Consider the following 21,651-nt stretch of genomic DNA (forward strand, 5'->3'; position numbering starts at 1 on the left):
GCTGTAAAAGATTACCCACAATATTGGCAAGGAAATGATCTGAAACTTTGTGTAATCTGTTATAACCTGTTTTTAAGATTTTAGTAGCATGACTTCTTTGAATACATAAATGTTACGGTACCTCAAGTTTTTAAAAAAAAGCATAATTTTAACATCTTGAGATTCTTTCTCTTTTCCTCGGTCCTCATATTCAGTCATTTCAAGTAATCTTGATTGTGATTTGAGTGGTCTCCATTCTGTTTCATCTACTTATAGTTGAGTTTAAGTACAATGTCTCTTCGATATACTATTAACCAAATTCCTGCCTTGATTCTTCTTAATTACCCTTCAACGTGTCCTTTAAGCGACTTTCAGTAAACTGTCTAACCACAGAGCTGATTCTTTCCTAAATTTAAAAATTCCATATAGTCCTAACTCACAAGATAACATTGTAGAGACAAACTCCAAAGACATCATCTACCGGTGTCATTCCCAAACCTGTTGCATCAGGAGAGGTAGATAATTTTTTAAAGGAAAAAAGACAAAATAAAACAAACAAACGACAAACAAACAAACAAAACCCAACCAAGTAAATCTTTGCCTTCCCCTCATGTCAGACCTGGAGTCAAAATTTCTAAGGCTGAAATCCATAGATGTGTACTCTTCAGTACCTCCTCCTCTTGCCACCAGAACATTCTGACACACTTGCACACCCAAGTTAGAAAACCACTGCCACAGGATGACATTCGTGATGCTATCTGCTTGCTTCCTCTGATGGTTTGCTCTATACATCTACCCTCAGATCTCACCACTTGCCAAGCATGTCCTGTGCCTTCACACTTCCGTGCTTTGGAACTTCCTGTGTCCCAAATGCTTTTCTACTCCTCCACTGTCTGCTCAACTCCTACATGGCGCCTTAAATCTTTTCGGAATGAGCAGGCTATAAATAAGTATATGCTCACTCACCCTTCAACACTCAGCTCAAATATCACTTCTGTTGCAAAGTTTTCTGACTTGCTGACAGATTGTCATTCCTTCTTCTGTGTTGTCACTGTATGTAACACTCAGTGTCACACTGGTTTATACCTTTCACCCTGGAGGATGAAGTATCACCCTCAACGTGTCCTTTAAATTGGTGAGATCATAGTAGATTTTCCTAATAAGTAATTATTGAGTAAGCTTTTTTTAAAAATTTTTCCAGTGGTTTAGTAGTCAAGTCTAATACTCCTCCTATCTCCCCCCCTCTTTCTCCATATAAATATCTGATTCCTCCGTGGGGTTATCACTGGGTCACTGTACCTACACATCTTTACCATTCTTGATAACTTTTTCTTCCCTTCCATCTTTCTTTCTTTCCTTTTTAATAGGACAAAAGGACAAAAGATAAAGAACAAGAGAGGACAAGAAAGAGAGAAACAATTGCAGAACTGCTCACTCCTCATGAAGCTACACTCCCTTAAAATGGGGACTAGGGGCTTGAACCTGGGTCTTCACACATAGTGATGTGTGCACTGTACTGATTATACCACCAAATAATCTCCAATCTCTTTCTTTAAAATGTTTTTTATCTTTATTTATTGATTGGATAAAGACAGTCAGAAATTGAGAAATTGAGAGGGAAGGGGGTGATAAAGAAGAAGAGAGACAGAGAGACACCTGCAAACACTGCAATACTGCTTCGCCACCTACAAAGCTATGGGGACATTGTAACATGTGCACTCAACCAGGTGCACCAACTCCCGGCCCCCAGTCCCTTTCTTTTAACTGTAAATGAACACTGTTTTTGAGAGGGAAAGGCACTAAGAGATGAGGTGAAAGAATAATAGGTAAATGAGTCACATTATGGCTAGAGACATGCAGAGTAGGCCTTCTCTATCTGAGATCTAATAAATTTCATTGTATAAATATATACACATTATGTAAATATAATATAAATATAAATTCACATTAAAATGCTTAATCATGTAGTTTTTTTTCTGTCTTGTCTCTTGAAAAGAGTTGAAAAGCCATAATAACATATTACACACTGGAAATAAAGCACTTCATGCAAGGATGCCAAAAATAATGCATTTGTTCTGTGAAAATAATATATTACCATAATGGGAAACAAGACTCACGGGCAATACAAAATTCTGAAACTTCCTTTTCCTTACTTACTAAACAAAAATTTAAAGAGATTTTTTTTTTCTATTTTGTTTGATAGGACAGAGAGAAATTGAGAGGGGGCGGGAGATAAAGAGGGAGAAAGACACCTGCTTGTTGAAAAGTTCCCGCTGCAGCTGGGGAGCAGGGGATTAACCCGGGTCCTTTCTCAGATCCTTGTGCATAGCACTATGTGCACCACCACCCATTCCCCTAAAGGGAATATTTTATATTCATCCTTCTCCCTAATGTCTTATGAGGTGTTAGAGAATACAGTAACGAGGCTGAACAGCACTTTATACACGTCAACTTGTACAGTAACAATTATAATAACCGCAAAGTTTAACATTTTCATTGACCATGAGTGAGTCAGTTTTCTACCTGAACTCTGAGATACTGTTTTCTCAGAATGGAAACTATTGTCAGATAGTAAATCTTCTGACTACTCTGCATTAGAAGTTGTATCTGTAGGGAGTCGGGCTGTAGCGCAGCGGGTTAAGGGCAGGTGGTGCAAAGCACAAGGACCGGCATAAGTATCCCGGTTCGAACCCTGGCTCCCCACCTGCAGGGGAGTTGCTTCACAGGCGGTGAAGCAGGTCTGCAGGTATCTATCTTTCTCTCCTCCTCTCTGTCTTCCCCTCCTCTCTCCATTTCTCTCTGTCCTATCCAACAACAACGACAACAACAATAATAACTACAACAATAAAACAACAAGGGCAACAAAAGGGAATAAATAAATAAAATAAATATTTTTTTAAAAAAAGAAGTTGTATCTGTAGAGTCAATCAGTAATTTTCTTTTATTATTATTATTTAAACAATTATTTAGTTAAGATGAGTGAGTACTTCTTCTTCCACTAATCTTTACTTGCCACCTCTATCAAGATCCCCTTCTGGGGCTAGATGGTGGCACACTTGGTAGAGAACACACATTACACTCAGGTTCAAGCCTCCAGGGCTAGGGAGAGCTTCATGACTAGTGAAGCAGTATTATAGGTCTCTCTCTCTCATCTCTGGCTTATCTCTTAAATTATCTCTGTCTCTATTAACAGCAAAGAAAACAGAAAACCCAATTCTTTTTGGTCAAATATGAAGTGACAAGCATTTAAAGAGGAGAAGGGATTCTCCTAGTAAAGATGTAAAGGGAATTATGGCAGATAAAGGCTAGAGAAGAAATAGCATTGCCCTCCTGAGCTGGAGGGCTGGACTGAGAGAGCTGTAGAAAATTGGTCATATGAATAATTAGCTTACGTATTTAAGGAAATCTTTAGTTGGAAGTATGTAGTTAAATTCAGCCAAAGAGCAGAATTAAAAACATTCTTGGGAAATAGCCTCCATATTGTTCTCCATAGTGGCTTTACCAGTTTGCATTCTCACCAGCAGTGTAGAAGAGTTCCTCTCTTACCACATCCTCTCTACCATTAATCTTCTCTTGTTTTACTGATGGAGCCCATTCTCACAGGTGTGAGTTGGAACAGTATGGAGAACCCTTAAACAAATACAAATGTAAATGCCATATGATCCAGCAGTTCTACTACTAGGCATATACCAAAAGATATAATAACACTGTTTTGAAGGGATATATGCATCCCCCATGTTTATTGCAGCTTTAGTCACAATAGCAAAAAACCTGGAAACAACCAAAATGCCCTTTGACAGATGACTGAATAAAAAAAAGTTATAGGAAATGTGCTTAACAGAATTTTGCAGCAATAAAAAGGAATGATATTGTGTTCTTTGGGATAAAGTGGATAGAACCAGAGAAGATTTTGCTTAGTGAATCAAGTAAGGAGGTGAAGAACTATTACAGAAATGCTTTTACTCATATGCAAAATATAGACCAATAAGTATACAAATGTGAGAGAAATAATATGTAAACCTATTTCCAAGACTGTGATAGAACTACTGTGTTTATCTATGGGGGTGGCAATAGGGTCACAGGCCTTTGGGGACAGGAGTGGTGAAAATAAATAAATAAATAAAATGGCTTCCCCATCAGATGACCCCTTTCATATCCACTGCCCTATCAACTTCCTGGCAACACTTCAATTTACCCATCACACATGTCTCATAATAGAGTTATTATTGTTGTCATAATTAAACTGTTTTTCTTAAATGCAGAAAATGCTTTTAACTCATATATATATATATATATAGCTTTATGGGGGTAATAAATTATACTGCTAACACATGGGTATAATTTCTCACCTTCTGAATGTGATAAATGTTTGTAAAATACTCTACCCTCATTCATCAGGACTTCAAATACTTCCTCTCCCTGGAGTTTGCTGCTTTGGTTCAATACTCCCCTCCCACAGTCCAAGGTTTACTTTTTTTTTTTTCTCTTTCTATTCTCATTCTTATATTCTAAAGGGAATCTAGGAAAATGTGTATCCTCATTATGTTCTCATTGGACAAACATATCATTTAGAAAGAACTAGCTTGCTAACCCTGAAGTGTAAAAACTTCAGAAAGGATTCAGATATATAGCTTTTATCATAAATCTGTAGCAAGTCTGAGAAGGCATTAGTTCTATGTAAAGTGCTCCAGAAGGTGTTCAAATTGTTTACTTTGCTAGCCATCTGATACCATCATTTGATATACTTTTCATTTCCCTCAGCTACAGGAGTAGTCTTTAGGGATGTCTAGCATGTGTATTATTTGGCACAGTTTCCAGAAGAAGTCAACTCATCAGGAATCCTGTTATATTAAGTCAATTCTGATTCTGATTCCTCAGCCCTCAAAACTCCCCCCAAACATACCATGTCACTGAGTGACCTTGGATAAGACATTCAAATTAGGTTACTCATTTGTTTCTGACATGTCCAACACAGTCAGCTAGGTTCTCAGTAGGAAGCAGAAGCCATAATAAAACAGTTTACAAGGGATAATGAAGCATCAGGAAACTTACCAGGGATGAGAAAGAGCTGGACCTCAGCAAAGGGACCATTCAACAGGAAGGTTGGCCATGGACAGAATCAGTTACTGCCAAAACCACAGTGAAGCTGGATTGAGAATTTGATCATTTATCTCTTTTGCTCTCCAGTCTTCTGCTGGTGCCTTTCATTTATCAAATATATTTGGGAACCCACAATGCAATGGGAGCCAGATCACATAAATGCTAGAGGCCAAGCTCCTTTATTAAATGAGCAGTACTTATTAAGGTAAGTAAGTACTTTGTAAGGTACAGAATAGAGTGAAGTCTGATGTAAGACTGTAAGGAAACTGTGAGGATGTGGTTGAGCTTGGCAGGGCTTGACCTGAGGGGTACATCTATCCTGTCAGTCTCTCTCTCTCTACTGAGAGGTCAAGTGAGGAGGGACACGAGAGCCTCCCCAAGGTTTGCCTCATCTTATCAGACTCCCTGCCTCACAAAGCACCCTGCATTCCTGATACTATGGCCTGCTCCCTTATTATTTATGTAATCATTGTTTTGCCTGAAAGGTCTCCTCCCTAATTCCCTGTAGGATATTATTAATCCTACCAGTTAAACCCCTAGCAACAGTTGCTAAGGAAGTCCCTACCTTTCCCAGCCCCTTTTACCTTTCTCCGCCCCTTTCCTAGCGATGTATGGTATTGTCAAGCCACTTCCATTTCCTACTTGTCTCTTCCATGTTCCAGCCTCTAGAACCGCTCACAGACTGGGAGGCTGACACCAGCCATTGTGGGTTGCACCACGTGGCTTAACCAGGTGTGCTACCGCCCAACTCTGGGGCGTTCAGATGAATAAAGATTTGAATTGCCTCACCACCACATGCTTAGTTCCTGAGTCATCTCTCTCTCATGTCACTAGCCCGACATAAGACCAGTAAAGAACACCCAACACACAAACATTTTACCTACCATTTCCTTAACTTTATTTTTTTTAAATTTTTTTTAATATGTTTTTTTCTTTTTTTAAAGATTTTATTTATTTGTGAGTAAGATAGGAAGAGAGAGAAAGAACCAGACATCACTCTGGTACATGTGCTGCCGGGGATTGAACTCAGGACCTCATGCTTGAGAGTCCAAAGCTTTACCATTGAGCCATCTCCCAGACCACTCCTTAATTAACTTTAAACATATATATCAGGGAATATTCTAGGAAATACAAAGGATCAAGAAAGAAAAGATGCCCAGATTCATGCTTTTGTTCTCCTTATGCAGACAATAAAGCTATAACCATACAAGGCAATTCCAGATGGTATAAGTGCAACAAAGGAAAGTCCTTCAATGACATTCACATAGCAAAGACAGTTCATTTTTTACAATTTTTTTAAAATAATTTTTATTTATTGGACAGAGACAGTCAGAAATAAAGAGGGTAGGGGGAGACAGTGAGGGGGAGAGACAGAGCTTCACCACTAGAAAAGTTTTTGCCCTGCAGGTGGGGATCGGGAGGCTGAAGTTGAGTCCTTGAGCATTGTAACATGTGTGCTCAACTAGGTGCACCACCACCTGGCCCCCTAAAAAAGATAATTCTTTTTTTCCCTCATTCTTAGCATCTTTATTGAATGTTGAACTGAAAACTATACTGAAATACGTATGTGTATGTTATGTATATGTACTCTCTATATATACACTATATATCTTTCCATCTGTGACATTATTCAAAATTAGAACATAACTATAAAACCATTTGTAAACTGAAATATCCCAGAGAAGTAATTATCATCATTTTAGATGTAGAAAACAAAAACAAAACCGTAGGAAGTTTCCCAGCCCTACCTCCTAAATCAATCACCAAACCATAGCAAGTAACATATAAAATCTAGGATAATGTTAAAACATAGTAACTCAGAAATTATATGGTAAATACACATCTTATACAAAGTAATTCCTGAGGCAGGAACAATTTATTGTGAGGGTTTTCTCAGAGCAGTCATCTCTGGGGAGATGACAGCAAAGCTTAAAGTGAATAGTAAGCTGAAAGGAATATTAAGGAAGCTTCATAAGAGCTAAGAAAAGAGTATTCAAATGAGAGGTCATCAAGAGCAGAATGTAAACACTGTGGCAGAAACAAGTTCACTTCATCCATAGGAGAGACAGGAGGCCAGTGTAGCTGGAGGGAAGGTGGTTAGAGATGATGAAGGAATGGTAGGTAAAGAATAACTCATATAAGGTTTTGAAGTCCAGGCAAGGAGTTAGATACTTCTGTTATTCTCACAGAAAGATTCTAGAATAGGGATGAGAGGTTGTTGTACTTGTAGGTTAAGACATATATAACAATTTTTTTTTATGAAATATAGCTGTCAGGGGGTCGGGCAGTGTCTGCACCAGGTTAAGCACACATAGTACCAAGCACAAGGACCTGAGAAACGATCCTGGGTCAAGTCCCTGGCTCCCCATGTGCAGGGGCATCACTTCACAAGCAGTGAAGTAGGTCTGCAGGTGTCTCTCTCTCTCCCTCTCTCTACCCTCCCCTCTCAATTTCTCTGTCTTACTGAGAAAAAAAAAATGCTACCACAAGTGGTAAGTTAGTAGTCCTGGCACTGAACGACTGGAGGAAAAAAGAAAAAAAAAAAAATATATATATATATATATGTCATAATCTTCTGAAAAAGGAATGGGTTTAGGATAAAAATTTCTCATTATAGTTTGTATTTCTCTGACCAAAGATAATTTTTTTAGGTTTGTGAGGTTATACTTGGCACTGGTGTGGTACTATCTGTTCAAGGTGGCCTCTGCACAAGAATGTCACAATGACAGGTTGGCTGGCAGCCCATGACATAGCTTAAAGCTAAGGACTCTTGAAACCGGATTATACTCCTCTGAAACGTGGATTAGAGGATAAGAAAAAGATTAATTAATAGTAGTTTGAGAACAGATGAAAGAAGCATAGAAAAAACAGAGATACAACTGAAAAGAAATGGAAAATTAGTTTAACTCTGAGATGATTTGGTTTCTAGTTGTCATTTGTATATTGGCACAAATACTCGCTATATGGTTTCTTTTAATTATGGTAGGCTCTGGGTATCTCTTTCTCTCAGACATAATAGTCTAATAAGCACACAGTCATCCTACAATTTCATTCCTTTCCTCTTTTCATTCAGACCTGTCAAAAGTGACAACAATCTGCTCTGGTAACAATTAACAGTGGCTCAAATTTCAGCAGCATAAAATAGGCAAAGTTTAATTCTCCATCACACTAAGAACCTATGATGAGGAGCCTATGACACGGTCTGGCACCGTGGTCTCCTAGTCAAGATCTCAAGATGCCTGCCTCCATGGGTGGCCAACACTATATCGTTTCTTCTCCAAAACAGAAGATTCCGGGTGCATCTGGGTGACAAGTCTAGCAGATGGAGACTTGTCTCAAGTGGCCTCCCCCAGGGCTCTGTTCTGGCTCCTACGCTATTTAATATTTACATCAATGACCTTCCAGAAACTTCTTCAAAGAAGTTCATCTACGCCAATGACATCTGCTGTGCAACTCAGGCATCCAAGTTCGACATCCTCGAGGAAACACTCACGAAAGACATGTCTCTGATATTTGATTACTGTAAAAAATGGCGACTAATCCCTAGCACTGCAAAAACGGTATCATCTGTTTCCCATCTACACCATGCCTCGGCCTCGCGTGAGCTTAATGTACAGCTTGGCAGTACGAGAATCTGGCATGAAGCCCAGCCAGTCTATCTTGGCGTTACTCTCGATCACACCCTGTCATTTCACGAACATCTTATAAAAATTGCAGCAAAGGTGGGCGCGAGGAATAACATCATTGCAAGACTGGCCAGCTCCTCATGGGGCGCGAGCGCTTCCACACTACGATCATCATCTCTGGCATTATGCTATTCCACTGCAGAATACTGTGCCCCAGTATGGTTCCATAGCCCCCATGTCCACTTTGTTGATTCCAAATTATATTCCTCCATGAGGATAATTTCTGGAACCATCCGTTCCACCCCGGTTCCATGGCTGCCAGTTCTTAGCAACACCACCCCGCCAGATATTCTTCGGGATGCGGCATCATCTAAGTTCATTTCCCATGTCTACGCTCGACTGGACCTGCCAATATACGCGGATATCTTCGCCCACCCTGTCCAACGCTTGACATCTCGCCATCCAATCTGGTCCCCTACGCCTACACTGAACTTCTCTGTTCCAGACTCTTGGAAACAGAGTTGGCAGTCAGCTGAGGTAAAGAACAAACACCTCATCACAGACCCCTGCAAGCGTCAACCCGGCTTTGACCTAGCACGTTATGATTGGGCCCTCCTCGATTGCTATCGAACAGGCCATGGCCGGTGCGCCGCTATGTGCCATCGCTGGGGAGCCAGAGACGACCCGAACTGCCCCTGCGGCTACAGACAGACTATGACCCACATAGTCAACGACTACCACCTCTCCAGATTCAAAGGAGGTCTTGAAACTTTACATCAGGCTCAACCTGACGCTGTTGACTGGCTACGGAAGAAGGGCAAATGCTAGAAGAAGAAGAAGGTGGCTGAGAGTATATTCTGCTGAGAGAAGTATCCTCTCTCTAAAAACAAAACCAACGGAACATCTGCCCTGGAACATCACTGATTACAATGGCAGAGTAAAAGAGTTCCGGAAGGTCTTGCATCAGTGAGTAAATTCTGTGCTCACAATTCACAGACAGAATGTATCATCCTCCAAACAGGGAAATGCATTTTTACCATGAACCTGAAAGAGAATAGGAAATGTTTGGCACACTTGCCACAATTTACTTATTCACAACTGTGGCTTTACCTGTTGTCTATGCACCAATGTCACTTTTTTTTTCTTTTTTTTTATGGAGAGATACACCTTCTCATCCCTTACATTTTCAACCAACTTCTGGATGCAATATTGAATAGACTTTCCACCAGTCTTACATACCAAGACTGAACCTTTATCTTTCTCCAAAACCTTCTGTATTCTTTCTTTTGGTCAGTGGTTTCACTATTTTACCTCAAATAAGAATTCCAGGTACTATCTTTGACTTTCTTTTCCAATTATTTATCAATCACCAACACTAGCAGCTTCTAATTAATATCTATCCTACTAACTTCATGACCACTACTTGAATTCAGTCCCTTGTGGATTTCTGCTTAAAACTTCTATTAAAGTAACACTAACTTATATAATATTACCATGTAGATCTTAACAGTTTAGCAGTAAAGTTAGATATCTACATTTAAACTGTTTTTTGCCATTGCAAAGTGAGTTTCCCTTCTCTGAAATATAAGAGATCCCTTTGAACTGAATTTAAATACCTCCCCCCCTTTTTTCCTTTTTCCCTTTGTTCTTATAGCTTCAGAGTTTGTTTTGTCTTGCTTAGTTTATTTATCTTCCAAATATGAGTGAAATTATATGGTATGTCTTTCTCTATCTGATTTATTTCACTTAACAAAATATTCTCAACCCCTCATGGATTTTTCCCAGTCAATGCTGCTAACCTCTTATTTGGCCTATTTTCATATAAAGTACAGTCACTATATCATTCAAAAAGCATTCAGCATTCTTTTTTTATTTTCTTTATTGGAGGATTAATGTTTTATAGTTAAAAGTAAATACAATACTTTGTACATGCATAATATTTCCCAGTTTTCCACATAACAATACAAACCCCACTAGGTCCTCTGCCATCATGACATTTTTTTTTTAGGTTAGCTAATTACTGGATACTTGAAGAAATTCAGTATAAAGAAATAAAATAGTATAAAAAATTTACAAAATAGACTAGTGTTATCATAGGTAAGTAGAATGGAATGAAAAGAAACAGCAGATTTGGTATGGTGGTGAGGGAGTGGTAGCATATGAAGAATCTACAGAGGAAATAAATTTTCAGCTCTATTAGGGGATACTGGAAATTACTTCTCCATATGAACCACAGGAATTTGAAAAGTAGATGCAAGAAGCAATATGTACCTGTCACCACTGAGGAACTTCAGCTGACTTAGTTAAACCAAGGTGGATTGAGTGGAATAGAGTACAAAGAAGTAAGTATTTAATCAGAAAGAAACTAGACTCCTGGTTAGTTGACAGACAAATAGATGGAAGGTCAATTGCTGAGATAAGGAACTCAAAAGGGAGAGTGTGTCTATGGGGGAACCATACTTTTTTTTAAAATGAATACCGTACATTGTAGATTATTAATTCCATGTACAGTGCCAAATATCCTTATAATTTCTTCCTTGTAACAATTTTATAACATTTTACTATTATTTAGCAATTTAAATGGAAACACTTAAAACTCAAGGATTAATGAACAGTTACAGTTACCAAACCTGTTTTGCTCCAGAGGCCAAATTGATAGCTATCTACAAAGCTCAGCTGAGTTTGAGGTGCATAGGGAGACTCCACCCACGCGTGTCCACACAGGCTTTGAGGAAGGGCAAAGACAACTGGGAGGGTCATCAGTATTTAGGTGACCCAGTAGGAATGTCTTGAAAGAGATAGTTCAAAAATGCTAGAGATTTTAATGAAAGATAACCTGGAGGACACTAGCCATAGAGGGACTAAGGGAAAACTAGATGTCATCAAAAGTGAGAATGAGTCTTCTTATATTGAAAGCCCCTAAGAAATTTCCTTTGGAACATTATAAATGAGAATTAAGAGAGACTTTAGTATCAATTTTCTGTACTAGTTCTTTCACTGCAGTTAGCTTCTTAATGCTGGAGGGATAAACAAAAAAAATATGTTTTAAAGTTAAAAATGAAATTACTAGAAGGAACGAAAAAGAGAAAGAGATAGATTATCTTCCTTTGGTGTTGAGCTGCCTTTATCTGAAAAAGCCTGAGCAGTGAAGCTTTGCTGAGGACAACAACAAAAAAGTCGTTTTCATGAATCTTTCTAAGACCTGGTCCAAATGCCTGGTACTCAATAAAGTACCTCTGGGTTCAGAAGAGAAGTCTGTGAAGGGTGGGCCTTTGCATCCAATTTCTCCAGCTCCTTAAGGACCAAGGGTGACCTCACTATTTGGGAAGGCATTGCAATTAGCAAATTTTTCTCTGAGTTAAATCAAGAACTCTCCTTCCCCAGGGTCGCAAATGCCATATAGTAAGCGCCTCTGAGGGCTGCAGGCTCTGATGAGAGGTTAGAGTTGAAATCATCACCTAAACATCTTGCTGGGGAGGGACTAGACAGAAGAGAGCGCGCGCCTTGACACGCAGACTCGCGCGCTCCCGCCAGAGGAAGCCCGAGACTCCGCGGATTCCCCCCTCCGACCCCCGGCTGGGCCTTCCCTCTCCGGTTGGCTGCTGCTACCAACCTCTCCGCCCCCGCCTCGCCGGGGGCTGTGAGTCACGGGGGCGGGGCCAGAACGTTGCTCGCGGCAAACCACACCCCCAACACGAGGCCCCGCCTCCTTTGCCCCCAAACTGGGCGGGCTCGGCCAGTGCGGGGCGCCGAGTGTGCTCTCCCTCCGGGAGCCACTCCTCCTCCGCCGAGCGCTCGCCCTTCCCCGGGGCCCTCTGCTGCTCCCCTTGGCGGACTCCGGGAGTCGAGGCCCGGCGTGTGGGGCGTCATGGAGGGTCGCCGCCTAACAGGCGCCGCCGCGGCGGAGAGGCTGGCCGGCTGAGGCCCCGCGCGGGCCGAGGCATGCGGATCCCCGGTGGGAGCCTGCTCCAGCCTCTCCTGCCGCTCGGTTGCCTCCCGGGTCGCGGAGAGCCGCGGGCGGGCGGGGACGACCCGGCGGACCGCCTCTCCCGCGGGGGCGGGGCGAGCGCAGCTGCGGCGGCGCTGGTAGCGGCAGCTGCCTCCGCGCCCTGCTCGGCGCCTGTCTGGAGCGCCACGGTCCGCCCGCGGCCTCGGAGCTGCCCGCGCCGGCCGGAGCCTTGGCGGGCGGCCCGGGGAGCGGCGGCGGCGGCGGCGGCGCAGTGGTCGGCGTGGCCGAGGTGAGAAGCTGGCGCTGCTGCTGCCTCGGCAGCACCTGTTGGTGCCGGAGCCTGGTGCTGGTCTGCGTGCTGGCCGCGCTGTGCTTCGCTTCCCTGGCCCTGGTCCGCCGCTACCTGCAGCACCTCTTGCTCTGGGTGGAGAGCCTGGACTCGCTGCTGGGGGTCCTGCTCTTCGTCGTGGGGTTCATCGTCGTCTCGTTCCCCTGCGGCTGGGGCTACATCGTGCTCAATGTGGCCGCCGGCTACTTGTACGGCTTCGTGCTGGGCATGGGACTGATGGTGGTGGGCGTCCTCATCGGAACCTTCTTCGCCCATGTGGTCTGCAAACGGCTGCTGAGCGCCTGGGTGGCCGCCAGGATCGAGAGCAGCGACAAGCTGAGCGCGGTTATTCGCGTGGTGGAGGGAGGAAGCGGCCTGAAAGTGGTAGCTCTGGCCAGACTCACTCCCATCCCGTTCGGGCTTCAGAATGCGGTGTTCTCGGTGAGTGCTGTCCCGCAGCCCGGTTGCTCCTTCCCAGGTTCGCCTAAGAGCGGTCTTGGGCCGGCCCCCGTCAGACAAATGCCAGCAGAGCAGTGACATTGACTTCAGGAGTTGTATTTACTTTGTGTCGCATCCTGACAAGTCGCATGCAAATAATACAGAGCTAAACCGGGCCCGATAGATTTGGCTTGTGAGTTTGGTTAAAAAAGAGGAAGCCTTCTGACTGAGGGGAGGTGAATGGAAATATCCACTTCAAACATTGGTCATCTTTATTTCTCTAACAACTTTGGCAAAAGGGAGTAATGAGTTTTTTACATGCCTATCATTCTTCTTTCTTCTTCCTTGCATATATGCATCCAGGTTTTGACTAGGTTTTTAGTGACATGGGATTAAAGGAAGTATTGTTGGTTAATGAATTGCTTAGACTATTATTTTGGAGGGGTGCCTTAGACCTTGTAATAGGTCTTTTCTTCGCTGCATAGCCAGCTTTAATACAATGCAGAGGAAAAGCCTCCTGTCTTTCTTTGGAGTATTTTCATTTTGTAGTGAATTAAGAAAAAAATATTACATAACCTTTTGCCCAGTTAGTGTGTGTGTGTGTATATATATATATATATATATATATATATATATATATATATATATATTTCCCCCCCTCATCTACAGTCTTTTTGTACATCTCTGTACAACTGATTGAGGGAGGTGGAAACACTGCTAGTAAACAGATCGTCTTATTGGGAGAAAATCAGATTTTTATGAACTCAGTGACTTTGGAACCAGTTTGCCACATATGTTACTGCTTTCCGCTTTTCTAAAGTGAAGGAGTTGACATAGATTACCAGGCTCTCAGGTTCAGTGATTCAGAACGATGAGTTCATAGAGATTCCCAGAAATTCCGTTTTACAGGTAGACTTAAGAGGCTGTATAGATGTAAAGCGATACAAACAACACTCACAACTATCAGAATCAGTGTACTATGTACTGTTAATGATTCTGACACGTGTTTCTCTCTAGAAGCTTTCTCATTTTGTTTTTATACTAAGATTTTTAGCCAGTCCACCTCTAATGAGATGAAGATGGTTTCTATATAGAGGAATTAGTAGTACTTATATTTATAGGGTTATTGAGAGAATTACATAAAACAAACATGCAACAGTACCTGGCTTAACAAACATTCAGATATTTTGTCTCACCTTAAAGTTGTTATCTCCCAAGTTTACTTAAGTAGTAAGTAAATTGTAAAGTCAGACTTTGCGCTGTGGTCTGACCATAGGGTCTTATCCCATGGCTCTGTTTCATCATTGTATGTTTAGTACCTGCTATAATCTTGGATGCCTTATAAAGATTCATTATGTATTTAAAGAGAAAATTTTCTTTATATCTTTTTTAACATATTAATTATGTTAAGTTACGCTTTATATTTGGCAAATGTTAAGGTAGTTATGTAGTTGAAACCATTCTTGGACAGAACAACATTGAATTTATCATTGTAGAATCAAAATAAACAAAGAAAGAAAAATGACCTTGAAGTTGGTATTGTTTGTAGTTTTACTGAGAAAGAAACTGGTTCAGTTTTAAAGGAACTTGTCAGTCACCTACCAAGTGGTGAAGCTAAAGTTTGAGCTAGGATGGGCAGATGAGGTACGTTGTACTAGAAAAACTTGCTTGTAGGCATCAAACAATATATCTATTGCATCTTGTTCATTTCTGTTAATCTGAACTGTCTTCCAACTGAGGTAGACTAGTTCAAACAACCCCCCTCCGTCCCCCTCCCCGCGTCCAGCACTGCTCAGTTCTGGTTTATGTTGGTGTGTGGGACTGAATCTGGGACTTCCGGAGCCTCAGGCCTAAGTCTTTTGCATAATCATCTTGCTATCTTACCCAACCCAGAGTTAGTACCTGAACCAAAACAGTTTTCTGAATTCACCACCCAGGGTATGTAAGTGAGAAGAAAGATAAATTTAGATTCATGGTTGTAATCTGAATTTCCCTTCTACCTTTTTCATTTCATCACTGCCTTGTCTGTTTCTATACCACCCTGGTTATCTATAACTACTCCCCTTTCTAGGCACATTTATCTTGTGCCCTTTCTTTTTCTTTACTTCCTTTTTTGCTTCTTTCTGCCTCTGGTCAATTTTTTTCACTCAGATAGAGAAAATGAGAGAGACAAAGAAAAAAAGCAGAGAGAAAGACACCACAGCCCATGGGATGGGCAGAGTCAAGAAGGTACTCCAAGATGGTGCCAGGGCTCAAACCTATATCATCTGTATGAGTTCTCTCCAGCACCTATCCTATTCTTCCCCCCACCCCCCCACCCCTTTTCCTATTCCAGCTGGAACTTCTTTTCTCAATGCCTGTGATTAAGGAAAGTTACATGGGCATACTTCCAAGACTGAAATGTAGTGGTTTTGAAGACAGTCCTTGATAGTTCATGCTGTGTGGTCTTTTCCAGGTTTTCTCCTTGTAAAATGTAGTAGCATTGTGAGACTTAGGTAAACTAATACAGTGAATGCAACATATATAATTACATAAATACATATGCATATATTTATTTCTACCAGAGCGTTGCTCAATTTTGGCTTATGGTAGTACTCAAGATTGAACATGAAAGCTCAGAGCCTCAGGCCTGAAAATTATTTGCATAACCATTCTGCTGTCTTTCCCCAGTCCTCATTAAATATTTCACAGGGTGTACAGCTGATTCTCAAGAATTCTTAGATACTGATTCTTTCTCCCATGTGTGTTTTTAAAAAGGGATAAACCAATTCTCTACTTTTGTAACTATTGAGATAGAAAATAAACATGTAACACTTTATGGTATCAGTTCTTTGATCACCAGAAATTTAATTTTTCAAGCACATATTTAAATATTTTCCTCTTGTAAAAATACACTCATAGTTTCTGCATAGAAATAATTAAAGCTTTTTTGTTTGTTGTATCTTATGTTTTCAATATAATCTTGTATTTGTAGGTATGTTAAGATAGATTTCTAGTGGTCCATGAATTCGTGCAGTGGATGGAGTGCTGGACTTTCAAGCATGAAGGCCTGAGTTTGATCCCCAGCATTGCATGTGATATTCTGGATTTCTCCTCTCTCTTATCTCTCATAAATAAGGAACTTTAAAAGAAAAGGCAGATCTCTCAACTTGTAGTTTGTGTTCTTAAGTTTTGTTCTTATGCAGACACATATTTAGGATGACTGTTACTGTACCAAGATGCAGTACAGGATGGGCTACATTATGCTGTAACAACAACCCCAAATCTTAGTGGGCTAAAGAGCAAACATTTGTTTACTTGTTTGAGCCATATTCAGACTTAACTTGGCTTGGGGAAGAGATAGTTTCTACTTTGAGATAATTTTACTCTAGGATTCAGGATGCACCTGATTGGGTTTCTGTGACATGAGGAATTGCACAGTGGCTCCCCTCACCACCACCAGAGTTATCACTGGGGTGCTGTGCCTGCAACAGTTCCAGTGGTAATCTTTTTTTCTTTCCTGTAGTTAGTGGGTGAGAGACAAAGAGAGATAAAGAAGAACAGAGAGAAGGAAAGATGCCAAGATACTACAGAACTGCTCAACCACTTGTGAAGCTTCTTCACTGCTGGCATATCCATGTGGTTGTTAGGAACTAGAACCCAGGTTCTTACACATGGTAACTTGTGCTTTGCTGGCCCCACTGGGAAGTAATCTCACTTTTTATTGGCTAGAGCAAATCATTAGGCAAAGTGATGATGCAGGTACCAGGAAGGATAGAGAACTGGAGTGTTTAGTAGCAGTTTTCATGACCAACTCATCCCTCATGTAACCACAGTTTTAAGCTAACACCTATGGAATTTTACATTTAATTCAAAATATAGTACATGACAGTATCTTGTTATGGGTAATAGTGTTTATATCAGTGTATGCTTAGAACATCCAAAGGGGCATAGATTTGTTGTTTTACAGGAGAGCCTAAACATAATTTTCTGTCTCTTTTTACTTTGGACATAGATACATTAAAAAAAAGAGAGAGAAACAGATACATGGGAAGTGACAATGTGTTAGAGCGATAAGCATGAAATCCTGAATTCAGACCCTGGTACCACAAATGCCAGAATGCTGCTCTGACATCCTTCTCTCTCTGTTCTCTAATTCATGAAATAATTCTTTTAAAAAGTCAAAGACAATTTAAGGTTCTTTTTCTTAAATCTTTATGAGAAATGTTGTTCCTGTCGTTGTTAAATCTTTGAACTCTAAAACAAAAATATCAATTAAATAAAAAGATGTTTTAGGCTAGGTTCTGCCTCATCCACTCTTTAGAGACTTGTATTGTAGTTCCTCAGCCCATTTGTGACTTTGGTGAAATCCTTTAATGATCTGACCTCCAGCTGTTATGCCTGTAAAGCGAGAGAGGTTAGACAAGGTCTCAGTATTTGCTCTTAAAAAGGCAAGTATTGGGCCAATGAAATAGCTCACTTGGATAATGTTCTTGCTATCCTCTGCATCACCCATGCTTCAACCCAACTCTCACTGCATTGGAGGAAGCTTTAGAAGCTGTGGAATTTTTCTTTATTTCTCTGCCTCTATCTGAAAAAGTGAGTCCATAGTGATGATGACAAAACAAGGGCAAACACTCTGAAAACAATTTGACATAGCCTTTAATTTTTAACATCGTAGTGACAATGTCTATGAACATTTGTTTTCTTATTTATAATTCTTACACCTTCTTACAGATATAAGCATAGATTGAGATATTAATGATAGTCATAATGTTTGTCATGGTACCAGCATATCTAATGATGGTTTTGTCTTAAACATTAAAAAGTCTACCAGTGGTATAGAGAGATTAAAAAGGTGGAAATACAGCCCTTGTTTTGAACAAGCTTGTAGACTAACTCTGAATGATCAGATATGATCAAGTTGATAGAAGTGAGGCTCCTTAACCCATATTCTTAGCCTTCATAGCAGTATTAAGTATAGTTGGCTATTACTTCCTCAAAACCGCTTTCTCTTTGTGCCGCTTCAATTATCTTTTGTGGTTTTTATGTGTCATATATAGTCTTATAATTCACAAATCACACAACCATAGAGTATGTCTTACTACTCCATCCTAGTTTTAAAAAAAAAAAAATTCTATAATAGCAGAGAGGTCTTAAGAAGACTTAATGTTTTTTTTTCTTTTTGACAAAGATATTCATGGTAGAAACTTCAAAAAGCATAAGAAGTACAAAGAAGAAAACAATCTGACAGTTTAGTGTCTATTCTTTAGCTTTTGCTTTTTATTAATGCATTTGCTTTTCTTATGTAACATTGTGGCTGAAAGTTAAGATTCTTGTGAGCTCTTACAGAATGCAACATTTTTATTACTAACTATACTGTAAGATGGCTACAGAGCCAGCTATGGTCTCCTTCTTTCTATCTTTATTCCTGTTTCGAGATGGACCTTACATAAGTAGTTGGTTAATTTTATTGAATGAGTAAAAAATAATAGACATGTAGTTTGTCATAACTAAGTAAAAGTCTTTTAAATTTAATATTCCAGAAATTATGTGCAATTTCCTGGGGAGAAGTTTCTGCGTGTAGAATCTGGTCATCAGAATCTCAGTTGAACCAGTGACAACCCCATATATTTAGGTGTCACTAGAAATAGTTCCTAATTTAGGGACATCAACATAAGGAAAAAAAACAAAACCCTTTGTACATGAAGATGTTTCCTGTGTTTCAGAGAAACTTGACTAAAGTAACCACCTGCCATTAGAAGGCTGTATACTGAAATCCTCTCCAACTGTTAGAGTGGGATTAACAGGCCCTGCTTTGTGTTTTTCCCTATAATAAGACTTTTTTCCCCAAGATGCTGCCCAGCTAGAGGATTTTAGCCTTAACAGTAGGTAAATCTCAGAAGTTACTGGAAATGCTTATACTAGTTGTTCTTTATTCACTGAAAAATTAACTGATAAGTACCCACTGTCTGCACATTGCTATTCTAGATGCTAGAAATATTTCAGTGCAAAAAGTAGTAGAGCCCATCCTAAATCTTTAAGGATGCTTGTAATTTAACTAAATCTAACTGAATAAACAACCTTCTAGGTCTGTCATGCTATAAAATTTGCTAATGATTTCTACTTAGAACATCATTTCTGTGGGGAGAGTGAGAAGAAAGGTGTTTTCCATTTCTGAATGACCAGTTACAGATGTTCTTTACATCTTAGCCTATTGATAAAGTGGAGGCAATTATGTTTCCACATTTGTAAATAAAGCAGTTTATATGTTGATACAGTCAACATCCAGCAGACATTTATTTAGTGCCTCATGTAAAATTTAGTAGGTATCATGCTAAAGACTAGAGAACTAAAAAGATAACAGAAAGGTCCCTTCATAGAATTTATAGTCTGGGGAAAAGATAAGGGCAAGCAGATAGTGAAGCTTTCAGTTAACTCTGGTGTAAAGGGAGCAAGAGGCTATAATGTTCTGTCACAGAATTTGAAAACAGTTCTTAAAAGTATACTTGGAGATCAATGGAAATTGGAGAAATTGATAAGGAATATGGAAAGCAAGCTTAGGAATTTTTCCTAAGTAAAAGGAATGAGAGCAAGGTAGTAGTCTCATGCCCTTATTCAGCTTTTGTGGTCCTTACTTTGATAAGGTTAGCTTTGGAGTGACAAGGGAAGTGTCATAGCTTGCCACAAGGAACAATATTTAGAGACCCAGAGGAAAAAGTGAGCAAGAAGTGTTTTAATAACAAGCACATTCTGAAATGGCTGGAACACACTGTGACATGAAGCCTGCCACAATCCCAGGCCAATCATGGAGCTCTCTGTATGTTAAATAACCGGAATCCCTCTCTGGTGGCTGCAGCAGAGAGATTTAAACAGGATTAGATTTGCATTTTCAACAGATTTCTGAAGGATTTAGCCTAAGTGGTGAGTCGGTGGTAGGCTGGGCATGAAGACTGGGGGTAGGGAGACCAAGTAGGAATAGGAACAGATGGTAGGTAGATTTTTCAGAGATTTAGAAAGTGGAATTGACAAAAAGAGTAGATGATTGGATGTGGAGTGATAAAGGAATGAGATGTCTGACTTCCGGGTTCTCCAGCTAGAGCAACTGAGAGTGGGAACTCTGAAAGAAGTATTTTTAGGAAAGGGAACAGAAAGGGCAGCTCATGGTTTTCCTTAAGCCATTTCCTTAAAATTTATCATATTTCTCAGAATGAAAACTCATTGCAATTTAATTTTTTTCTATTTTTGAAATAGTGACAGTATCTTGATCTGTATTTTATATGAAATAAAATACTTGTCTCATCAGCACACCATTAAATGAAGAGCTCAAACTATGGTAATTTTCATTTCTTTTAACCTTTTTTTTTTGCCTCCAGGATTATTGCTGGGGCTCAGTGCCTGCACTATGAATCCACTGCTCCTGGAGGCCATCCCCCCTTTTTTTGTTGCTCTTGTTGTAGTTGTTATTGTTGTCATAGCTGTCATTGTTGTTGGATAGGACAGAGAGAAATCCAGAGAGGAGGGGAAGACCAAGGGGGTAGAGAAAGATAGACACCTGCCGACCTGCTTCACCACTTGCGAAGCAGCCCCCCTCCCTGCGGGTGGGGAGCTGGGATCTCGAACCCAGATCCTTAAACTGGCCCTTGCGCTCTTTTAACCATTTTTAAGAAGTTATTCTCATGATTTTTTATATATTACTAAATGCATATTTTAATTGGATTTTATTGTAACAGTGACTTTGTTTTAGAGATTTATTTATATATTATAGAGAATGAGGAAAGAGAGAAAGATCAGTGCACTGCTCAATTCTGGCAAAAGTTGGGGCTAGGGATTTAACAACCGGTGTCTACAGCCTCGGGCATGCAAGTTCGGTGCTCTAACAGGCTGAGCTATCTGTCCTGATCTTAATAGTAACTTTATCCATAAGTAGCTTCCTTAGTATACAGGCCAAGAAACACACCTGTGCAGGAAGACATAAATTGCCAAAACTAGTTTCAGAAAGATAACGAATTTACAGGTTATAATATTCATATAAATCGTTATATAAAAACTAAAGTTTCTTAGTATATTAAAACCATTTTGCAAACAGCTGCACAAGAAGAAAGTGGAGGCGTTTGAGGCAGGGTTACTCTGGAGACTGAAGGCTGTGATTGTATTTTGTGCTGTTCCTGAGAGAACAGCCACCCCAGGCACAGTGTGCATCACCGTGATGATACATCTATAGAGGCTCTCTTACTACCAGCTCCAAAAAA

The 21,651-nt window shown here is 40.3% G+C and overlaps 1 protein-coding gene across 1 annotated transcript in view; it reads left to right on the forward strand.

Moving 5' to 3' along the window:
• Positions 1–12,215: 12,215 nt before the first annotated feature.
• The window catches only part of TMEM64 (transmembrane protein 64), a 19,603-nt gene continuing 10,167 nt past the window's right edge, over positions 12,216–21,651 (forward strand). The window contains 2 exon segments of the mRNA XM_016185658.2: positions 12,216–12,807; positions 12,810–13,423. Coding sequence (XP_016041144.2) covers positions 12,648–12,807; positions 12,810–13,423 — 774 coding nt within the window. The 5' untranslated portion in view covers positions 12,216–12,647.

The sequence above is a fragment of the Erinaceus europaeus genome, chromosome 1 (assembly GCF_950295315.1).
Source record: "Erinaceus europaeus chromosome 1, mEriEur2.1, whole genome shotgun sequence".
Classification (NCBI taxonomy): Eukaryota; Metazoa; Chordata; class Mammalia; order Eulipotyphla; family Erinaceidae; genus Erinaceus; species Erinaceus europaeus.